Raw genomic sequence first — 21,801 nt, forward strand, 5'->3', positions numbered from 1 at the left:
ATATATATGATGCTCAGTGGTACAGCACCTGCCTAACATTGTGAGATCCTGACTTCCATTCCCAGTGCTGTAATAAAGAAAAGAAAAAAGAGGAGGGGAGTGGAAGGGACAAGAGGTGAGTGAAGCGGGGAGAAGATGGAAGGAAAGCCTGCTTTTCCAAGCCAGCAGTGCCCTGCCTGGCCCTCCACGTCTGACTGCATCTTCCCACAGGTCGCCACCTCCTAGAGAGGGGGTGGGGACTTAGGGTGTGTGAAGCAGATGGACGGAAAATGCCAGAAATGCCAGCAGGGGAAGGCTGGGGAAGGAGAGAGGGAGGGACCAGCAGGCCCAGGTCCAGCGCAGAGCAAACACAGCCAGCGGCTCGCACGGGCCCACAGCGCCCCCTGGTGGAGATGAGGGCGGCCAAGCGTCCACAGGAAGAGCTGGGGACACGCTGAGGACAGGCTGCAGCAGACAGCGTTAAGGGCGCCAGGCCCAGTGCCGCCCAGGCTCCTATCTGCCTGAGCCTGCCTCGAGGGCAGGGTGCAGCCCAAGGGGATGTGTTCAAGATTCTGGGCCCAGGCCCGGGTGTCTGGGCTCAATGTCTGGGCCTGGCACATCCCTTCTCTGTAGGTGAGGATGGCACCAGGGTCTGCTGCAGAAGCGGGAGTTAAATTAGTGAATATTTTCACTTCCTTAGAACAATGCTGTATGTGTCCTAAAAGCAAATTGTTCTGAAAAGACTCCTGAATATAAGTAGCTGTGTTTTAATAGAGAAAATATTTCAAATTACTGACCAACTTAATCACAGGTTGAATATCCCTTCTCTTGGGACCAAAAGTGTTTCAGATTTCCAATTTTTCTTTTTGTTTGATATTTTGCTGCATTTGCATACTCATTTTGAAATATCTTGGGAATGGGACTCAAGTGTAAAGACAAGGTTTATTTATGCTTCATCTGTAGCTTCTACACAGCCAGAAGGTCATTTTATAGACTCTCTTTAATAATTTTGGGCATGAGTTTTCTACATGTGCTCAAAATATTTCAGATTTTGGAGTTGATTTCCAAGCCAGGGAGGCTCCGCCTATACAGTACTGCTTGTCCCCCACCCCTAACCTGAGGGCATGTCTGTGTCTCATTTACTTGGTGCCCCGTCCCCCAGCCCCCCTGCAGTTCTCCTATCCGGCTGACAGCAGTAGGGACACAGGAGGGAAAGGGCTACATGCTCTGGGGTCCTGGCTGCAGATCTCCAGTGAGCCACTACCACCTCCCTGAGCCCTGGAAGGGACCCTCCAAAGGACAACGAAGATGTCACGGGGCTCTTGCCAGGACAGAGTGAGATGGGTATTGGGAGGGCTTGGCCCAGGGTGCCTTGGAGAAAAGCTTGGTGCACAAGAGGGAGCAGAAGCCGGGAGATCTCATCTCATACCTGCTGCCGTGGGGTGGAGATGGCCAGGGAGGAAGGAGGGAAGCAGGGAAAGCCCAGAGGTCTTGCCAGGGCCTGTGATGGGGCTTCAGCCCATGATACAGGCCTGCACTGCCATGGGACCCACTCAACATGTCCCCTTGGCTGGTGCCCCTACCTTCTGGGGGACAGGGAGGGAAGGAGGAGGAAGAGGCTGTATGTCTGTACCTGACGTCGGGGCTGGAGTCCAGCCTGCTGGCCTCACACTGCAGCCTGGCCAGGGTGGCCCCACCTTCCTGCTGCAGGTGCAGTAGGCCCGGGTCTCTCAGCACAGCCTCCATCAGCTCCTTGGACTTGCTCAGACAACTGGTGGCCTCCTACCAGCATAGGGAGCTTCCTTTAGGCCCCATCGTCACTTTCCTCCTGGGCTCCCCACATCAGGATCATCAACTTTCCCACTTCCTCCAGAAAATGACCTTTTATCTTTAGTTTATCTCCTCAAGTCACTCCTCCTCTCATCACCATGGCAACTTCACTGGTCCAAGCTCCAAGCTTCCTGGGACACCTCATCCTAGCCTCTCTGCTACAGATCTCCCTGCTGCCCTCTGGCTCCCCCTACAGTCTGTTCTCCACCAGGCAACTGAAAAGATCAAAAAGAGCCAGTCTGCTCATCCCCTTGCTTGAAATTCTCCAGTGGCTTTCCTCCCACTTAGGATGGAACCTCACCCAAGGACCTGGAAGAGCTCCCGGTGCTCTCCTCTTCCCTCCTACTCACTCTGCTTCACACTGCCTCCATGTTATTCCTGCGCTTGCTGAGCCTCTCCGGTCTCAAGGTGGCTACCCTCGGCCTGGAGTGCCATCCTGCTCAATGGCAAGCTCCTTCTTGAGTTTCCTGCATCAACTTAAAAAGTGTCTCTTCAGAGAGACTGTCCCCTTGCCATTCTCAATCTTACTTTCATGGCATCTGAGCACAACCTGCGACTACCTGTGCATTTCTTGGTTTGCTTTTTAGTGACTACCTGTACCACCACACTGTGTGCTCTGCCAGGGGCAGATGTGAATCAGCCTGGCCCTGCAGGTGCCCAGGAAATACTACCCATTGGGAAGGAAAGATGAAGATGCTGCTGCCCACTTTGCCTGTTGCCTTCACTGAGCTTGGTCTGTAAAGGCTGGAGTGTGGTGTGGCTTCCCTACCCCATGCCCCAGGCTCACCTGCAGTCCCCCAGGGGGATCACCCTTCTCAAACTCCTCAATGGAAGCCTGCAGCAGGGAGGAGGCCCAGTGAAGCTCAGCAAGGAAAGGATCCAAGTTCTGTAGGACAGAGACCAGAGTGAGTGTAAGGCCCAGCCAGGGAGATATGGCCTCACCCAGGAGGACACACCGGGAGGCTTCAGGGCAGAGTTCTATGCCTCTAGGGTGGACAGAAGAATGTGCATCCCTAGCAAATGATGGTGCTGCTGGCCTGGAGGGCCCTACACTGGGCTAAAAACCACTAGTGTTGAGATGAGACAGTGGAGAAAGAAGACAGATCTGTTGCCCCTGAAGAAGACCTTGTGGAGGGGAAAGGCAAGGGCAGATCACATCCTTAGGTCGGTCCCACTTCAGCCCAACTCTGGCTCAGCTGTGAGGCCTTGAATATGTTACCTAGCCTTCTGGTCCTTTGCTTTCTCCTCTGTGAAGTGGGGATCACTCTAGCTCCTGCTTTGTGTGGTGTGAGAGGATTTGATGGGTTAATTTGTTCATAGCACTTAGAGCCCAGGGCAAACCAGACTTTGTCACCACCAGCAACTTTATACTCTGGTCCAAATAGGAGCTCATGGAAAGGAAAGCTTTGAAAGTTGCAGTGTAGTTCAGAAGCTACCGGATTAACTGGAAATGGGAAACAGAGTCTGGGAAAAAGTAGGAAAGGAGCTTTTGGGGCCAGGGAGATGGCTCAGTAGAATTAGTGCTTGCCTGGCAAGCGCAAGGGCCTGAGTTCAACTCCCGGCTCTGCAAAATAAATAAATAAATAAATAAATAAATAAAGGCACTATGATATAGAAATTTAATTTTGGGCCAGCCAAATAACTCAGCTGACTAAAGCCCCTGTAAGCAGGTTTAGGGGTTCAATCCCTGGGCCTGCTGCACTAACCCTGCCCCCAGGGCGCACTGAGATGGCAATTGAGACTGGGCGTGGTGGCTCACACCTGTAATCCCAGCTCTTGAGAGGCTATAAACAGGCAGATCACTAAGAGTCTGATCTAGTAGTGAGACCCTGAACACCCTGTAGACCCTTCCCTAAAATACAAAAAAAAAAAAAAAAAGAAAGAAAGAAAGGAGCTTTCTCAGGACCCCCCCCCATTGGCAGTTCGGGTACAGTCATCCCTTGGCATGTGGGGGGAAGGGTTCTAGGACCGCCGTGGACCAAACTTCAAGGACGCTCGAGCGCCTTGTGTGAACGTTGCAGTATCTCCACATACCCTGGATATGAGCTCCCATGTACCTTAAATCTTTCTCAGATTGCCTCTGATACCTAACGGAATGTAATCACTATGTAAATAGTCATTCCGCTGTATTGTTCAGGGAATAGCAAGGAGAAAGTCTGTACACGTTGATTCACATAGAGGCAGGTTTTGTTTTCAAATGTCTTCAGTCTGAACCGAGGGGTTGCAGGACACAGAGATGTTGGGCCGACTGTCCGGCCTGTTCAAACCCAGGTACAGCTGTAGAAGAGGATCCGCTAAGCCAGAATCAAATATACCACTGTGCTAGACTGGTAGTGTAGACCAGTGGTTCTTAACAGGAGGGGCATTGCATTCTGGGGATACTTGACATGTGGTGACATTTCTGACTGTCATCATTGTCAGGGAGAAGCCAGGGATGCTGCTAAACATGCCCCAGGCACAGGGCAGTGCCTTCCATGACACAGTGACCTGGTTCAGCCCTCACCAGGAGGGCTCCAGGAGGGCGTCTATAGCTGCTGTGCCCCATGTGCCCTCGTGCAAGTCACCCCCACTCTGTGCCTGCATGTAAAACTGCATAGGAAGAGCCCGTCAGGGCAGTGCTGGGGGGGGACTGCAGCCAGGCAGGCGAGGAGCCCAGCACTGGCAGCCGCCTTGTTTCCTCCCTCTGATGGGAGGCTGCCTCCCCGCCCCCCCACCTCCTGAGCTCCCTGAGCCATGTGGGTCCACAGAACAGACGCCTGTACGTCTTCTGGTTAACACAGACTCAGCTCAGAGCATTGGCAAACCCTCTTCTAAGCTCCTTATCCATACTGACTCGATTCTCACAAGAACCCAATGAGGGGCTGGGGAGATGGCTCAGTGGAATAAGCGCTTCCCTGGCAAGTGCAAGGGCCTGAGTTCAATCCCTGGTTCTGCAAAAAAAAAAAAAAAAAAAATGAGGTGGTAATAGTATTACCCTCCCCTTTCACTGATGAGGAAAACAAGACTCAGAGATATGAGTAGCTCACTCAAGCTCACACAGCAGAGCTGGAATAGGGCTCACACAAGCTGGCTCTAGAACCTGAACTCTTACTCATTTCACTCTGCACCTTCATTACAAATGTTTGTGGATTGACTGTCTGTTCAAATTCAATGGTGTTGACAAATCTGAAGGGAAGAAGAAAAACAGGAACAGCCAAAGGCTGTGATGGTAGACACCTGGAAAAAGTGCACCCACTCGCTGTGGCAGTAGGGGAAGGGGCCTTTCAGGGCTTCGGGCAGCTGGCTGGGGTCCACGTGGTGGCTGAGGGCCTTCAGTGAGGCCAGTACCTCCACCTGCAGACAAAAGAAGTGATTCAGAGAACTCTGTGCAGACAGACATTTGAGAAGGTCCTGCCTAGATCCCTGCCTTGGCACCAGTCCAGCTCTATAAGCTCAGAAGAATCAAAATTCAGAACCAGACCTGGTTAAGAAGTGGCAAATACACAGCCACCCTGCCAGTCTGTGCCCAAAGCAGACATCATTAATCAATCACAGCGCTTATTCCCTCTGAGCTTGGCTCTTTCCCAACATAGCTCTCCAGGAAATAACACAAATTGATCAAAGCTGGGTCTGTGAGGAGACTTCCTTATAATCCTTGCACTGCTCTCTGGTGACTCACCAAGGTGCCGCCTCCTCCTTGGAATGAACAGGAAAGGTCACCAATCCTAACAGTGTCCCCTAAGACAAGGAGCAGGGACTAGGTGATGGTTTCTCCCATGCAATGAAGTTTCAGTTTTATGCTGAGAATAGCACAGAGAGGTAGGGTGGGATGGAGTTTATTCCGTGGGCTTTCAGAACTGTCTGTCATCCCTGCTATTCCAAGTGTGGCTTGTGGGTCAACACCACCACCATGGCTCTGCACACACTAGAAATGCAGAGTCCTGGAACCGTTAGTGCTTTCACATCACAGAGGAGGCTGGACCTTAGTTTTATCTTTATTTATTTATTTTGGTGGAACCAGTGATTGAACTCAGGCCCTTGCGCTTGCCAGGCAAGTGCTTATTGTACTGAGCCATCTCCCCAGCCCCTTGGACCTTAGTTTTAGGAATTGCTTTCTGGGCAATCAATCTAGAAGCTCTTCACACACTCAGGTTTGAAAAGCGCACCTCTGGCTCATGCTTTGCCTCCTTAACTAACCTGGAGAAAGAAGGAGACCTTGTAAATCACTTCCCGAAGTGGGGCAGGGCTGGGGTGGTGCCCACATTCACTCCCACGAGACACGGCACTCACTAATCGAAGGAAGCCACACGCTTTTTCCCACAAAGTTCCAAATCAACCACATTTACATTAATTAGGGACAGAAATGCAGGCAGAGGTAACTGGCTGGCCAGCCACAGAGTGGCTGAGACACTGGGCCCTGAGTCAGGAGACTCCAGCTCCACCTTACTGGATGGCTTTAGCCCTCAGTTTTCCTATCTAAGAAAAGGGGGTGGAAGGTTGACTAGAAGAAGCTTTTCAAGTAGGTCTCTGGCCATGTGCAACTCTCGGTGACTTGGCAGAGTCCCCCTGGGACTGTAGGGATGATTAGGGAGACATATGAGGTGTGATCGAACACTAAGATGAACACTAGCATCACAGTAACTCATCACAATGGAAGACATTGCCATCAATTTCCCTCCAAGTACTCCCCTTACTTCAAACACACTTCTCCCAGAATCCTTACCACTTTCTGAAGCAGTTCTGGAAGTGCTCTTTTGTAAGCATCTCATTGCACTATTATGGCTGCCTAATGTCCAGAACCGATTCAAGATATTTGCCTTCCAGTACTTTTGACTTGAGGATGAACCCAAAGTTGCACGGTGCCAGTTCCAGTGAGTCAGGAGGACACTGACACACCCTGTTTTTTGAGGCTGCCTTTCCATCGGGTGGCTCCAGACAACCATCACAGCATTCGCTGTGTTTCTATCTTGCCTTGTAAAGAGATCCATGAAAGACTTCCAGGACTGCTGCACAAAGTGCCAAGAATTATGAGACAGATGTGTTCAAAGCAAGGTGGCGATCGAGGGGAAGTAATAGCAGTATGTCTTTCACTATAATAAAATTTTCAAACTTCAAACATTCACCATGTATTTTGATCATGCCTCATCATCCACTGATTGATTTGGTTCCACCTGACTTGGAGACAGGATGGAGAGGTGGCCTTGTACGTTTTCCCTACACTAGATCATTTCAAGGCCTTTTCTAGCTTGTGATTCCTGCAATTTTTCACGGTCCTTAGCCCACTCAGCTCTGCCTAGCAAGTCCCCTCCCACTCCCATGATGTCTCAGCTTACCTGGATGTCAGGTGACACCTGCAGCGGGACAGCATCCTCCTTCTCCCCCAGGATGAGCAGTGCGCTGAGGGAGGCTGGGGCTACAGCCTGCCAGAAAGAGCTGCTTCAGGGTGTGCCCTGCCCCAGCCCTTATGAGTGCCCACTCCCACTGTGCAGCAAGCGGGGGCACAGAGTGGGGGCCCCAGGACCAGGCTTTTGTGAGATATATTTGGAGGGGGAGCAGCAGGCCCAAGCTTCCTTCCTAAGTGCCCCACCCCTGTGGCCTCAGTTTCTCCATCTATACAGTAAGGAGGTCAGACCATGAGGCAAACACATACCAAATCTCATCCACCCTGCTGCCCATAACAGCTGCTTGGGTACCTCTTCTCTACACCCAGCTCAGGAGGCCTAGTGGAGCCACACCTGAGCCAATCAGTGGGCTGCATTCTCCGACCATGGGGACTGGTGGAGAGCAGGGTTTCTAAAGTAACCAGGACCACTGGATGCCAAGAAACTTTTGCTGAGACCTCTGGGATCGTGCACTCTTTCCCACTGTATTTAAATGAGGCCACGTGTGTTTAGAGCTGCTGGGAGTCATAGTGCCACCCAGTTTGCCAGGTGGGATTGTGGGGGTGTGGTCCTCTCCCAGGAGGACAGGGCTAAAAAGCGGAAAGGAACCACATCCTGTGACAATATCTGAATGCTTGGATCAAGCAGTACCTGAAGCTGGTTTGACCCCCATGCTGTTCAGTTACAATCAGCCAACTTCCCTGTGTCTTTAAGTCTGTTTGCCCTGGGTTCTCTCTTAGCTGCCACTAAAAGTCCCTGGCTCCAGCCTGAGCCCCAAAGCTGTAGGCACAGAGAATCCCTGGTGATCTTCACCTCCCACTCACCTGGGTGGCCTGCAGGGCACTGACTAGAGCCAACGGAGGGGACTGTTTCCTGGCATCGATCACAACCACCAGGCCCTTGGCTTTATCTTCTGGCCTGTGGGTAGGAGAGAGAGGTAGCAGTATAGCTGTGTAGCCTGGGGCTCACGGGGCAGGGGGCACTAGTAAATGACAGGGGAACTGGCTTCTGGAGGCCTGCTTGATTTGTGAACTGCTTCACCCTGCATGACCAAGTCCCAGTGACCCTTCCAGGAAGCCCTTCAGGACTTCCAGAGCCCATCACCTCCGGACAGCCATATCTCCCAAGGATGGCTTTGTTTTGTTTTATTTTAATTTTTTTTTATTTTATTCATTTGGTACAGGGTCTCACCACTCAACTTGGACTCGTACTGATCCTCCTATCTCACCCTCCTCAATGCTGGGATTACAAGCATTACAAGCTCCACCCAGCAAGTTCCCTCTCACTCCCATGATGTCTCCACTTACCTGGATGTCAGGTGACATCTGCAGTGGGCCCTGTCTATTTCAGAGCAGGCATGATGCGCCCAGGGTTCTGGAGCTGGCACTGTGGTACCAGGGACCAAACTTCGGTCCTTGTGCTTGCCAGGTAGGCGCTTATATCACAGAGCTATCTCCCGAGCCTGTTGTTTTGTTTTTTCATTTCAGATAGGGTCACCCTGCGTAGTTCAGGCTGGCCTTGAGTTTACTATGAAGCCCAGGCTGGCCTCCAACTCTACGTGATCCTCCTGCCTCAGCCTCCTAAGTGTTGGGATTATATGTGTGTCACCATGTCTATTCCAAGGGTAGTTTCTGATTGGTGGAAACCACATTAATGATCCTATTTCCCTAGCCAATGTCTGGGGACACAGGGGTCATGTGACATATCTGTCCAATGAGATGTGAGAAGTGACTAGGGGCTTGGAAGAGACACATCTTTTTCTTTAAAAAGTTCTTAGAAAAAACTAGAAGGCAGACACAGGGTGATGCCTTCCAGGGTGATGCATTTCCTAAGTGGATAAGATGTTTTGAACTGGAATTTTGGTGAGTTGTAGCTGCAGGTTCAGCTTTGTGAGCTGAGCTGAGAACGGGTTACCTTGTGGTGGCTCCTCAGGATTTCCCACCCTGGCCCAGCCACCAGGACTTGTTAGAATAGCCCATGCCCACACCATCCCTAGTATTTGGTCAACAGGTAGCATGTGGGCTGAGGGATGGAAGTGGGGGATAGGCTGCCCATGCCCTTGGCCAATCTGAAGATCAGAGAGGTTTGGAAATAACTCCTGACTACCTTCAAGTTTTACCATCACCCAGTTTGAAGACAAAACCAGCGGTGTCCACAGAGTTGCAGAGCTGTGGCACTGCCTCAGTATCTGGTGACCTGCTCTGTCTGTCTGAGTCCAGAGAATACTACTGGTGCCACCCTGGTGGGGATGCATGCGGGCAGATCAGTTCATTCAGTAAAGCATACAGCCTCTACCTAGAGGAAGAGGGATGTAAATATTTGCTGCTGCTTCTCCTGTCTGGAAGGGGAAACTGAGGCAAGAAAGCAAAGTGGTGGACAGAGAGAGTAGCTCTAAGGTCTCTGACTTCACCTCCCCTCTGGTGGATGGTGGTGGAGACGGGTCTGCAAACAAATCCTTGTTCCAGCAGGATCTCCTCTATCGCTTGATCTCCTCAGAGAGGACAGGTTACTGTCTTAGGGTCATACAGCTAGTCAGTGAGGTCCCTGGCCACTGTGGTTGTCACTTCTCAGCACTGCTCCCCTGCTAGAAGAGCTATTCTGCCTCAGATAAGAGGAAGACAGCAGGGGTTGGAAGGGACAATGACGGCAGAGAGAAGGTGTCAAAGGGATCCACCCCACCCCAGCAGCCGAACTCCAGGCTGGGCTAGCGCCTATAGCTAGCTGCAGTCCCAAAGCTGTTCTGGCTAGCGCTGGGTCTTGAAGGCAAGGACGGCACCCCTTCCTATCTGTCCTATGCTCAACATGAATGGCGGCAGTGGTAGTGGTGAGTCAGAGAGGTGTGAAGGATCGTCACCGTGCTTCACTTGCATTCGTCCTTTAATTCTCACTCATTCATTCTCCTCTCACAAATATTCATAGTTCAGCTAGCAGCTCAGTTGTCACCGCCTCAGGGAAGCCTTTCCAGGGTTTCCAGCTGACAGCCTTCTCACTCTTTCCCAGTACAATGGGGGTCTCCAGGTATGGTCTCCCCAGGCCAGACTTGTTAGGAAGGCAAACTCCCGAGTCTTCCAGCCCAGATCCATGAGTCGGGAACTCCTCCATCTGCTCAAATGGCCCCCGCCCCGTGACTCCATGCTGGCTCAAGTGTGAGGACCACTGATGCCCAATACGTATTTCTAGTACCACATGAACTTTCTTGAAAGGCCCCTGTCCCTAGCCGATTTCCTGTACAGTCCCTCTGACTCAGCCACAGCTCCCTCAGCACCCCACTGGATGGGCGGACACAGGGCTTCTCCACTCAACCTAGGTGGGAGCTCTGGGCTAAGAGAGTCCAGGAGAGGTGGCCCAGGTTCTCACCTAGGGATGCCGCACAGGTAGGACAGCAGCTTTGTGACCTCGGAGGCTGTGCACCATGGTGCCTTCCAGGCCTCCTCTGCAGTTGACACCAGGAGGAGGGGTCGCCCTGCCCTGTCCCTACTGCCTGGAGAAGAAAGAATGCACATGAGCAAGTAGAACATAGGTGGAACCTCAGGCTATAGGAACCTCCTCTTTGGCCTCCAGAGCTTTACCCATCTGATCCCTCCTCTGTCTAGAATCTCCTTAATCTGGGAATTCTGAACTCCTATTCATCCTTTGAAGACCTAACTAAAAAAATCACTTCCTCAGGGAAGTCTTCTGAGGCCTTCCTCCACACAGAGGCAGCTCACTCTTCTTGGGATCTCTCTGCAGAGGACACCTTGGGAGGCAGAGCTTGAGGAGTGAGCCCTGAGGTCACACAGCCAGGGCCATGTGGCCTGGCTCTGCCCTATCTCTCTACATGTCCTTGAGCAAGTTTGTGCCTCTCTGAACGCAGTCTCATTTGCTAGATGAGACAGAGTCCTGGGCTGATCAGGTTGCTCTGAGAATGAAATGACATTTCCTGAGATCACTTGGTGCATGACAAGCACTGGATGGATGGATGGAAGTCACGATAAACGACCCTGTTTGCCCTTGCGCACTTCCAGCTGTGGGTTCCGCCAGGCTGCGTCCTGTTCTGGGGACCTAGGCTGTGTGCCTCACTCTCCCACCGGGAATGAGCACAGCCTCCAGGACAGTGAGGAAGGGACACGGCTGTGCTGTCCCCCCTTCCCACCTTCGCTCACCCTGGTAGGCTTCCAAGTCTGCCCTTCCTTCCTGTCTACAGCTAGTGAAACCCTTCAGCTCCTGATGCCCACCAAGCTGCCACCTCCTCTAGGAAGACACCCCTCCTCCCTCTCCTCTGTAGAAGCCAGTCCCTGCCCCAGGCTCCCATCACACATAAGCTTCTCTGAGACCCTAGAGGACTAAGGACCCCTCAAGAGTGTCCTCAGGGGCTAACTGCTGCCCCCGTGGCTCAGCACAAGACCTGATGAATCGCAGTCAATGCCTCTGATGGGCTGACTAGCCTTGGAGGCTTAGAACAGCTGCAAATTCCACATGCCAGGATCTTGCTAGAATGCTGACTCCGCACAGCAGGTCCAGTTCTGCATCCTTCCAGGCTCCAAGGTGACACTGAGGTCATCAGTCCCTGGACCACACTTTGACTAGAAAGGGTCCAAGCACTCAGGTCACATCCTTGCCCAGAACTCAGTGATTGTGAGACCAGCTCGGGGGTCTGGCTCCCCACCTGATTAGGGCTCTCCACACAGCCAGTCCTGTAAGACTGGTGGCTCCACTGTCCTAGATGTTGCCCTGCCTAATAACTGGTGCTAGAGTCAGATCATTAGCCTTTGAGAACTGCAGCTCTAAGTCCATGCTCAGCCTATACATCAGGCATCTCAGTGGGAATGGGGAGCACAGCTTAGGGGCCAAGGGATTACCTACAGCTCTGGAAAAACTCAACAAATCTCCAACAAGGAAACAAGGAAAGAGATGATGTCCCCTCAAGCTGCAAAGAGACAGGACTGTGCCCGGGTCCTGCAGAGATGCATAAAATCAAGTAGAATTGCAGGACAGTTTCCCCAAAGCACTAGGGTCTGTCATGTCCCCAGGCCTTACTTAGCACATAGTGTTCCCTTAGTCTGGAACACTATCCTAACCCCTGGTGAACTCAGACTTTCTACTTCCTCCAGGAACCCTTTCTACACCTCTCCTCACCAGAAGCCTGGGCCAGGGACCACAACTCTGTTCCCACAGCCCCTGCCCTTCCCTACTGAAAAGATACATTTTGGGTTGCTACGACCTGTTGAATTTTCTCTACCACTAGAAAATAGGTTTTGAGAAGGCACAAAGTACATCTGACTTGTTCCCTAATAAGTCCCCAGTGCTAAGTTCAAGGCTCAGCAAGTATTTACGGAACAAAATTAAATGGGACTAATAACACTCTCAGGACTGGATGCTGTCCCTTCTCTTGCCAAAAGCCACCCAGGCAGAGCACTCATCCCCCAGCAAATGGGCACACTGGCCACAAATGGCTCACAGGTGCCTGCTCTCCGAAGAACTGCCCTTGGCTGGATTGGATCACTGGCTCACCCTGCAACCCTGCTGCAGGCTGCTTCAGTTGGTGGCTGATGCACCCAGGGTCAGTTTACAACTGATGGCTGACTGACACATCTGGACCAGCCCACAGTTAATGACTGGCAATCCAGTTGTAAAGGACAAAGCCAGCCCCCCTATAACTTAAAATGGAGCCAACCAGACAGTGCAGTTCGTGCGCCAGAGCTCCCTCCAGGGTCAGACCACAGGCTTGTTCATTCCTTCGGCTGCTCTGTCTGGCTTCCCTCCTTGCTGTCTGGGAGCTCTCCTCCGATAGATCCCATTCCCAAGGATCTCTCGCTCTAGCTCTGCCTCTAGGAAACTCAACAACCACTGTGGCTCTAACTGAAATCTGGTGGATGGATAGACTAGTGAACAGATGAACACACAGATGGGTACATGGATACCTATAGAAGCTGTTCTCATCTAATCCAATTCCTTCATAGAAATACTAGTAAACTGAGGCCCAGAGATGACACACTGGCCTTCTGTGCTTTTCCTCATGCACTAGGACCTGAGGGGATTTCCAGATAACCGCATCCCCACTCCCACCCACCCCCGATAGTGCCCCAGAACCTGGCAGGCAGGCTATCCTGGAGTGGAAGACCTCAGCACCCACGGTCTTAATCTTGGGCTCAGGCCCTGGGGGCTCCTCCTCCAGGCCGGGGGCTCTTTCTGGGGGGCCTGCCGCAGCTTCTGGGAAGCCAGCCTTTTTCCCAGACAGCAGGCCTGAGTCAGCAACAGAGCCAGATGTTTTTGTCTGAGTTGTTCCATCTGGGGAAAAGTAATAACAAAGGAAAGGATGTTAAGTAGAAGATGGATTTTTCTGGGGGGAGAAATGTTCTGTTCACCCTCTAACAATCGTTGATTTCCGACAAGCTGGGCATCGTGCTGGCTCCTTAGCCCCAGGATCGCTTTGAACCATCAAATCAGCTCTGTGAAGTAGGTAAGAACCTCCTTGCACAGATCCGAGCACAGAGAGGTGAAGTGCCTGGCTGGCGCCAGGCAGCCTTCTTCCATTCCAGACTTCTGAGACTTCAGGCCCTTAACATGCTACGCTGTGTACTAAAGCACTAAAACTGAGCCAGCCCAAGTGGGTCCCTGCCCCCCCCCACCCCCAGAGCCAGGGCCACCTTGTACTTGACCTCATCCAGTGGAACATGTGGGCATCCTACCTTTCTCCAGGGGTTTGGCTTGGCGTGGCTTAGAAGAATACAGTGAAGATAGGACTTTCCAAGGTCGTTCATTCTGGAAAGAAGCTTTGTCTTGGGGCATGAGGTATCGCTTCTGCCCCTTTAAGAAGGAGAATTTGAGCCCAGCAGTAGGGGACCCTGAGGAGGAGGAGGATGGAGAGGAGGTGTTTTGACTAGCATGGGCTGTGGGCTTGGGAAGTCTCCTGTCTCCTTGCTTGGTCTTCTTCACCTTGATTTCAGAGGCTTGGCCTACAGGAGAAGCTGAGAATAGGCAGGGAGAAGATGTTTGTCTCGGTCTGGGCCTGAGCTGGGCCATGGTCTCTGGGTTTCCCAGAGTTGCTTGCATCCCAGAGGCACCGTCCAGAGGCTCCTCAGGAGCACTAACATAGGGCTGTCGCTCTGAGCTGTGAACAAGCTCTTTATGCTTGACCTTGCTTCTCAGTCCCCAAATGCAGGGCTCCTCCTCTGAGTTAGCTGGCTTTGTACAATCCAGGTTTTGCAAGGTAGGTCTCCCATCCGGCTCTGGGAGAGCCAGTGTCCTTTGGGACAAAGGAATCTCCCTATTGCCACACAGTTCCTCTAGGGCCCCCAAAGCACACCCACTAGATGCCGCCACTTCCCAACTGGGAGGGTCTCCTCTGTTCTCTTGAGAAAAGCCCAAAAGAGCGACATAGTCTCCCTCTAAGCCCTGGCTCAGCCCACTGTTCACCTTGAAGGCCACCTCCCCAGACCTGGCTTGCTCTGCCTTGATGAGACCTGGATACTTGCTCCCCGATGTCCTGCCTGGATCCTTGACTGAATTCTGGGCCAGAAGCACCTGGCTGCCAGGGGAGTTGGCCAGCTGCAGTTCCTGAGGGCTGTTCAGATCAAGTGCCTGCAGTGGAAGGGAGGCCCAGGCAGATGAAGAGACCGTCACTGCCTGAGGTCTGCCATCCACAAACTCTGGGCTGGTGATCTTGGCCCAAGGCACAGGGGCAACCCCATTTTCTGAAGCCACCAGGCAGTTGTGCAGGGGACTTCCCTCAAAATCACTGTTGATGGCCTCCAGCCACTCTTGAGTGAAAAGCAGAGGGTGGGACGACTCAGGAACAGGCTTCTTGTCCACCGTGCGGAGGTCCAAGGAGAGGCATTTGATCATCATCCCAACAGACTGCTCCTCCCTGGGCTCCACCTGGAGGTAGAAGTCCCCCTGGCGCAGTAAGAGGGGATTGAGTGGCGCCAAGTGGACCACAACCTCATCTCGCAGGCAGAGTGGCCAGCCCTCGTGCAGGAAGAGGCGGTGGGCGTAGGGAGCCTGCAGGGGGAAGGGGACACGTCAGGGATCTCACCCTTAGATCTGCTTCCTTCTTTCTCCCACAAGGAATCCCAGACATGGTGGGAACTGGGAGAGGTGCCCGGGATGTGGCCCCGAGGGAGACCTCACTCTCAGGCCTGAGTTAGGGCTACCTCTCTGGGCTCATCCTAGTCCTTGCCCTGACCTTGAGAACAACCTACTGCCCCCAGGGAGGCTGCTCCACAAGTGCCTTTCCCATGACGATCTTCTTGCCCCACCCGTGCCTCCTCCTTCCACTTGAAGCCAGGGAGATGCCAGGTTGGAAGTCTACATAACTGTGCCATGTGCATTACTTAGCTGCTCCAAGTCTTCATTTATCTCTCTGCAAATAGGAGCAATAAAACACGACAGCACTGGTGGGTTCATAGGAGGATTAAGTGAAAGGAAAACCAGGATGATTCCAAGCATATAATAGATACGTGTTCAATAAATAGTAATTCCCTCTCCCTTTAACAACACTTACCCTTTAAAAAATTGTGGGAACTTTCAGTTAAAATATAAAAAAGTCATTTGCTGCTTTTATTTCATCCTTTAGTTTTTAAGTAGAGCAGTTACAACACGAAGTAGGAACCATTCTGAATGAGAAGCCAGGAAGTCTGCCACTAGCTCACCAGCTCACCTTGGAAAAGCCACTTTTTCATTCTGCCCCTAAAGGATTGAATGTTGATCATTTCTTTGTCTTTTATATAGTTTCCCATTAGTAGAGAAGATTATGACAGGTAAAGAGATATAGATGTAGATGATACAGATATAGTATAGATTCAGGCAAGGGTGCCAGAAATTCTCGGAATAGACAGGCCCAGGAAGTCACCCTGTGGCGGGCCGAGCTGAGTGACCCCCTGCCCATGGGGGCCAGGGTGTGCGGAGCCAGTGTGAAGCAGCGTCACCAGGTGGTGATGAGAAACTGTGCCCATCTCTGTTCTGCCGGGCTTTGGGGTTGAGTAAGTGTCAACATTATGCAATTTGGGTGCATGTGTGGAAATCTCCAGAGAGGGGCGAAAGGAACAGGTGTTTCTCAAAGTTATTAATTGAGGAAAGAGTGAGATCTGACCGTGTTTGTCCCCAAGGTGATAAACCAACTCCTAGCAGTGGCACCGTGGCCCTGGCTGCCTCCAGAACCTTCGTGTCCGTTACCCTTCCTGAGCATGGGTGATGTCCCCCCTTGCTCACAGTCCTGTACCTTCCAGCACGCTTTCCCCATCTTCTCACGGAATAGGACTAAACAGCACAGCCTAGGTTTTCCCAGCGGAACACCAAGGAGGGGACAGCTGTGCTCTTCCTGTTTGCCTCATAGTAGCTCAGGCTGCACATGGGTTATTATTCTCATTTATACACTGTGGCCCTGCTAAGGGTCCCAGAGGGGAAGTAGCTTGCTTTAGAGTCAGCTGAGAAGTAGCCAGTGCAGCACCGTGCCTAGCTGTTCCCATGGTAGGGTGACACGTCTGTCCCAAAACTCCGCTAGGTGGCATCTGAAGGTAGAGCCTTGAGGTGATGGAGTTAGAAAGCAGACCTTGAGCTGGGACTCTGATTTCCAAGGGGCAAATGAGGAAGCCAGAGGAAACCAATGACAGCTACCAGCACTTGCTGCTGCCAGGCCCTGGGCCAGCCATGGTGTTACCCTTACAATAGCTGATCTGTTACTAAAACTCACACAAGGTAACTGAAGCTCAGCAAGGTGACATGGATTCCCCAGGTTCATGGTGATGAAGCCTGGATTCAAAAATAAGCTCCTGACACCAGAGACCCTGCTGTGAGCACCACCCCCTTGCACCTCCTGCTGAGGTGACATGAATTTGCCTGTAATTACAGCCAAACAGGTTTGCCTATAATTAAAAATAAAAGCGCAGAAAGGCTGTGACCTTGTCAATGAGTGAACTGAGGGAGGGAGCGCAGCAGATGTGGTTTTAATGGCCCAATACAGGAAGTGGACGTTGTGTGGTTTGTCAGGCAGGAGAAATGAGGATGGGAAGAGTCTGCATGAAGTAATTCCAGCCCGGAGTCAGAGTTGGCTGTACCCGCTTCCCTGAGAAGTTTCCTGTTCCTACAGTGCCCGTTCCTACAGTGCACAGAAAAGCCCAGTGCACCAGGCTCTGTGCTGTGCAGCTTGAAGGGCTGATCTCTCTTCCCGCCTGCCCTAACCATCTCCAGCCTGGTTCCTGAGCAACATACACAGTCCCCACCCTTACTTCGCTCCTCACCAGCTACAGCCCAGACATGCTGGGAGCCAGCCAGGAAGGGTGGGGGAGGGGTGCGGGTAAGAACCTCTTCGGAAGCCTTGAGATAGAATGGCGGGGGCGGGTATTAAATAACAGCATTGCAGGGAACAGTTGGCAAACCTGTGAGGAGTGTGTGCAACTCCTGACCTATCCTTCTGAGGGTCTGACCTTCTCAGGGATCTCTCCACCCTTTTCTTAAAACAGTCATCTTACCCCCTGGCCACTGAGGTAGGGAGGCACATGACTCGAGTCTGGCCAATGCCGCTGCCCCATTCCTTTGGCCATAGTGATTGGCCTAGCAATGGACATGTGATTCAAGCCTGGTCAATCGGGATCTTCCCTTGAGGTGTTTGTTTGGTGGCATTGAAGACTGACAATGAGCTACATCCATAGACCATTTTTTAAAAAAATTAATTTTGAGACAGAGCCTTGCTAAATCACTAAGTTGCCCCAGCTGGGTTTGTTTATGATCGCCCTGCCTTAGACTTTTGGAGTTCGGGGATTACTAGCATATGCCACCGTGCCCGGCTCCTTGAGATTTCTTTACTTGCCGCTGCCGGAGAAGAGTTCATTTTACTTTCCAGGGAAAGAGATAATCTTAGAACTTCTTTGGGTGCAGCTTTGGAGCACCCAGCCTGGAGGAATGATGTTGGCAAGCAGGAAGAAAAGGCCTTCAGACGTTTGATAGGAGGACCAACTTGGGTCTGGTCTAAGTGAGGATCGTGTCATTTCCAGCCACCAGGTCTCTTCTACAATATTTTTCTCTCCTCTTTGCCCCAGAAATGGCCTCCTTGAGATATAGGTTTAGAAGGACAAAAGCGAGAATCTTGATGTTTGAGGGCTCCAGGGAACTCTGGCACCTTCTCTACTGTTTCCATTTCCTGGTGATACCCACACACCAGCCCCAAGCAGGTTCCTCAGTGCCAGGGAGACCCCAACGATGCCAAGCTGTAGGCATCCCTCCCCACTGGTGCAAGGACAAATGCCACTGACCCCTAGATGTCAGAGAGTAAAGGACCAGGTGATCTTCCTGCTACACTTGGGAGCCACTTGGGAAACCACCCCGTGTGCTCAGATCTGCCTGTGAGACACTGCACACAGCGTCCTTCCCAGCTCCTCCCCAGCTTTCCCCAGCCCCGTGACCTTCTGGGGGAGCTTGGCCCCTGGCACTGCACCCCTACTGACTTACGCAGGCGGCTTCACGCACTTGCTCACACAGGCGCTTGGCGGGGATCAGGAAATCCAGGAGGAAGCTCAGCCCATCCCCCCGGAAGTCAGAGTCCAGCAGGCGGAACACCTGACTCAGGACAATGGGCGCCGTGGCCTCAAAGGGAGGGTAGAGGCCTGCCAGGGCCTGCTGGATGGCCACATCCAGGGATGGGGGATCCTGTGGGGAACAAGAAAGGGTGAAAAGTGATAGCAACCGTGACAAAAAGCTAGTGGCCGTTACCTGGCCTTCAGGCCCCACATCAACAGAGCCCCTGCTAAGGCCCTATCCTCTTCTGCCTCCCATCACTTGCCCCTCCAGTCATGATGGCCTTCTTTCCTGTTCCCCAAATACACTAACTACAACCCCAACTCAGAGCTTGACACTGGCTACTGGCTCTGCCTAGAATACTGTTCCTTAGATGTCTTCATTGTTTCACCATCTACAAATGCCATCTGATGGTCTGATGAGGAGTGGAGGAAGAGGAGGAGGCATATGGGTCAGGGTCCAAGGGAAGGAAGTCAAGTTTCCCAAATCCCATCATCTGGCTGACCTATAGCTTAAAGGTGGTCACCACAGATCAGACACCCTGGATCCACATGCAGATATGTCAGTGGTACTATGTGATTGTTTCGTACCACTGAGTTTGGGCTGGTTTGTTACACAGCAGTAACTGACAGATATAAACCAGAGCTCTAGACTCGTATACCCAGCTGCCTCCTGAACCACTTTCCCTAGCTGTCACTCAGACACAGACCATCAACACATCACACCCAACTTAGCAACTCCCAAAACCTGCTCCCCACTGTGTCCCTTTCCAGTGATGGCTCTGCCTCTCAAGGAAGACTCTGAAGCTTTTTGTGCAGCCTCCTTCAGCTGCTCCTTGACTCACCAACAGCCCTCAGCCATGCCCCATGCTGTCTCCTCCTCCAAGAGCTCACCAATACTCTCTCTCCCCTGCCCCTTCCCAACCTGGACCTGCACCCTCTAGTCCAGGGAATTGTCTCCTCCTTGGTCACCAGCCCCTCATCCTCACTCCAGCCATCCTCCACCAGGACACCAGTGTAACCTTTCTCCAAAACAAACCCAACTTTATCAGGCCCTTGCTCAACATCCCAAAGGGGCTTCATGGTACCCTCAGGAAGCAACTGGCTCCAGGCATCCACCTCTGGAGACCTGGCCACTGTGTTCAGCCTCAGCTTCACTGCCCCTCTCTGAGCTTTGGCCACCATGACACCAGTGTTTCCCCATCCACCTCCAGCCTATCCTGTTCCTTCCTCCTGGGTGCTTTCCCCTTCCCTGGCCTCTTACCTTGCCCAGATCCCTATCCCTGAGTCTAAGGTCATCCCTCACCTCTTCGAGGTCTTCTCTGACCTTGAACTTGCCCCCACATGGCTCAGGGCTCTCTTTCCTGAGCTCTTCTCTTACCACACCTCTACCCAATCAGCCTCCATGCTGATTGCTGCTCCCTGAGGGGAAGCATACCAGGCAGAAGAGCCCTGAGGATGCCCACCTCCTAGTCCTCGGGACCTGTGACTGTATTTCCTTGCACACAATGACAGCTCAAGGTTGCAGTTACAATGAAGGTTGCTTATCAGCTGGCCAGACAGCACAGATATTCTCCTGGAGTCCACAAATGGCCCATTATACTCCCAAGAGTGCCCCAAGTAGGAGGGTGAGAGGGAATGTGACTACAGAAGCAGGATTACAGAGAGGCCGTGTGCCGGCTCTGAACGTGCAGGAAGAGCCAAGGAATGTGGGCAGCTCCAAGAAGAGGGGAAAGGCACATAAACAGATTCTCTGCAGAAAAGAATGCAGCCTGGCTCTTGCCACAGCATGAGTCCCACAGATCCATGTCAGCCTTTGGATCCAGGGAACTGCAAGATGACAAAGCCGTGTCGCTGCAGGTTTGCACATGTGTGATTGTTGTCACAGCAGTGATAAAACCCACAGCACACATTGGTTCCTCTTTCCCTCTGGCCCTCCATACCCACCAAGAGGCTGGCACAAAGCAAGTGCTCAATACACTGTGTGGGAGGATGAACCTACTGTCTTTCCTTGAACTGCATTTTCCACCTATAAAACAGGCAAGCTGGATAAGGCCAGAGGTTTCCAACAGCTGCAGTAATGAGATCCGAGGATTCTGACTTTTAGCTTTTAAAGAAACCCAAGGAAGCCAGGCTGGGAGCCCTCTGGCTAAGGGGCTGAGGGGGTGGAGATGAAGTGAGACCCCACAGAAGCAGAGCCTGGAAAGGTCATCCTTATGAATGAGGTCTTGGAAGACAGACAGGGGAATAAAACAGACCTCAAGGAGGAGTGCAGGGCGCTGTTCAGTCCAGGCAGGTTGCCAGGAAGGTACATAGCAGAGGCCTCCCCACCTATAGCTCAGGCAAGGCCTGGCCCAGGGCTGGCCTCCCTCACACCTGGCAGAAGGAATGACTGAAAGATGAATGAATGTCTCAGCCCCATTCAGAAGAAAGGGCACCCTGACCCTGGCATGGCAAGGGGCTCAGAGGGGTGACCTGCTGACAGGCACTTGATGCCCACAGTGTATGTTCCCTGGAGCATGGAAGATCTTCAGTGTAGCAGGACAGGGTACTTGTCTGACCTGGTGGCCTTGTCCAATGGCCTCCATCCTGCCTCTGTTGGACCCTGGCACCCCATCTTATCGTGCAGCCTCCAGTGGATCCCATCCCTTTCTGGGCCTCTTCCCCTGTGCATAGATAAAGTTGGTTCTAGTTTTGGAAAAGTTAATCATTCTCTGTTACGTTCATGATTTTTCTTATTTTTTGCTTCTTATGCCTTTTGTACTACTACCTTGTTGGGTTTTTTTATGTATTTAGTAAAGGATCTAGAAGGTCTCACTACACAGATCAGACTCGTAATGATTCTCCTGTTTTTCAGCCTCCCAAGTGCTGGGATTACAGGCTTGTGCACTCTGCCCAGTCTCATTCACTGTCTCAGCGTACCCTGGGGGTGGAGCTGGCATAGCACTCTGGGGATCAAACCCCTGGCCCCTTCATCTGCTTAAGTAGGTGCTATAATCTGCTGAGCTATTTGGCTGGCCCCTACCCTGCTTTTCTTCAGATCCACTTTTACACACACACACACACACACACACACACACACACAAAACCCAGCCAGAATTCCATAGTGTAAACTGCTTCTGTCTCCAACTGATGGCTTGACC

General features: G+C 52.1%; 1 protein-coding gene across 1 annotated transcript in view; it reads right to left on the reverse strand.

Annotated features, from left to right (window-relative positions):
* Positions 1-19,843, reverse strand: part of Kiaa1755 (KIAA1755 ortholog) — a 26,567-nt gene extending 6,724 nt beyond the window's left edge. Inside the window, exons 1-10 of the mRNA XM_004631000.2 lie at positions 19,631-19,843; positions 18,594-18,791; positions 13,838-15,149; positions 13,239-13,436; positions 10,527-10,650; positions 7,994-8,087; positions 7,122-7,208; positions 5,026-5,142; positions 2,597-2,695; positions 1,613-1,761 (exon numbers count right to left, since the gene is read on the reverse strand). Coding sequence (XP_004631057.1) covers positions 1,613-1,761; positions 2,597-2,695; positions 5,026-5,142; positions 7,122-7,208; positions 7,994-8,087; positions 10,527-10,650; positions 13,239-13,436; positions 13,838-15,149; positions 18,594-18,791; positions 19,631-19,843 — 2,591 coding nt within the window. The remainder of the gene's footprint in view (positions 1-1,612; positions 1,762-2,596; positions 2,696-5,025; positions 5,143-7,121; positions 7,209-7,993; positions 8,088-10,526; positions 10,651-13,238; positions 13,437-13,837; positions 15,150-18,593; positions 18,792-19,630) is intronic.
* Positions 19,844-21,801: the final 1,958 nt, after the last annotated feature.

Source organism: Octodon degus, unplaced genomic scaffold (assembly GCF_000260255.1).
Source record: "Octodon degus isolate 3935 unplaced genomic scaffold, OctDeg1.0 scaffold00037, whole genome shotgun sequence".
NCBI classification, from domain to species: domain Eukaryota; kingdom Metazoa; phylum Chordata; class Mammalia; order Rodentia; family Octodontidae; genus Octodon; species Octodon degus.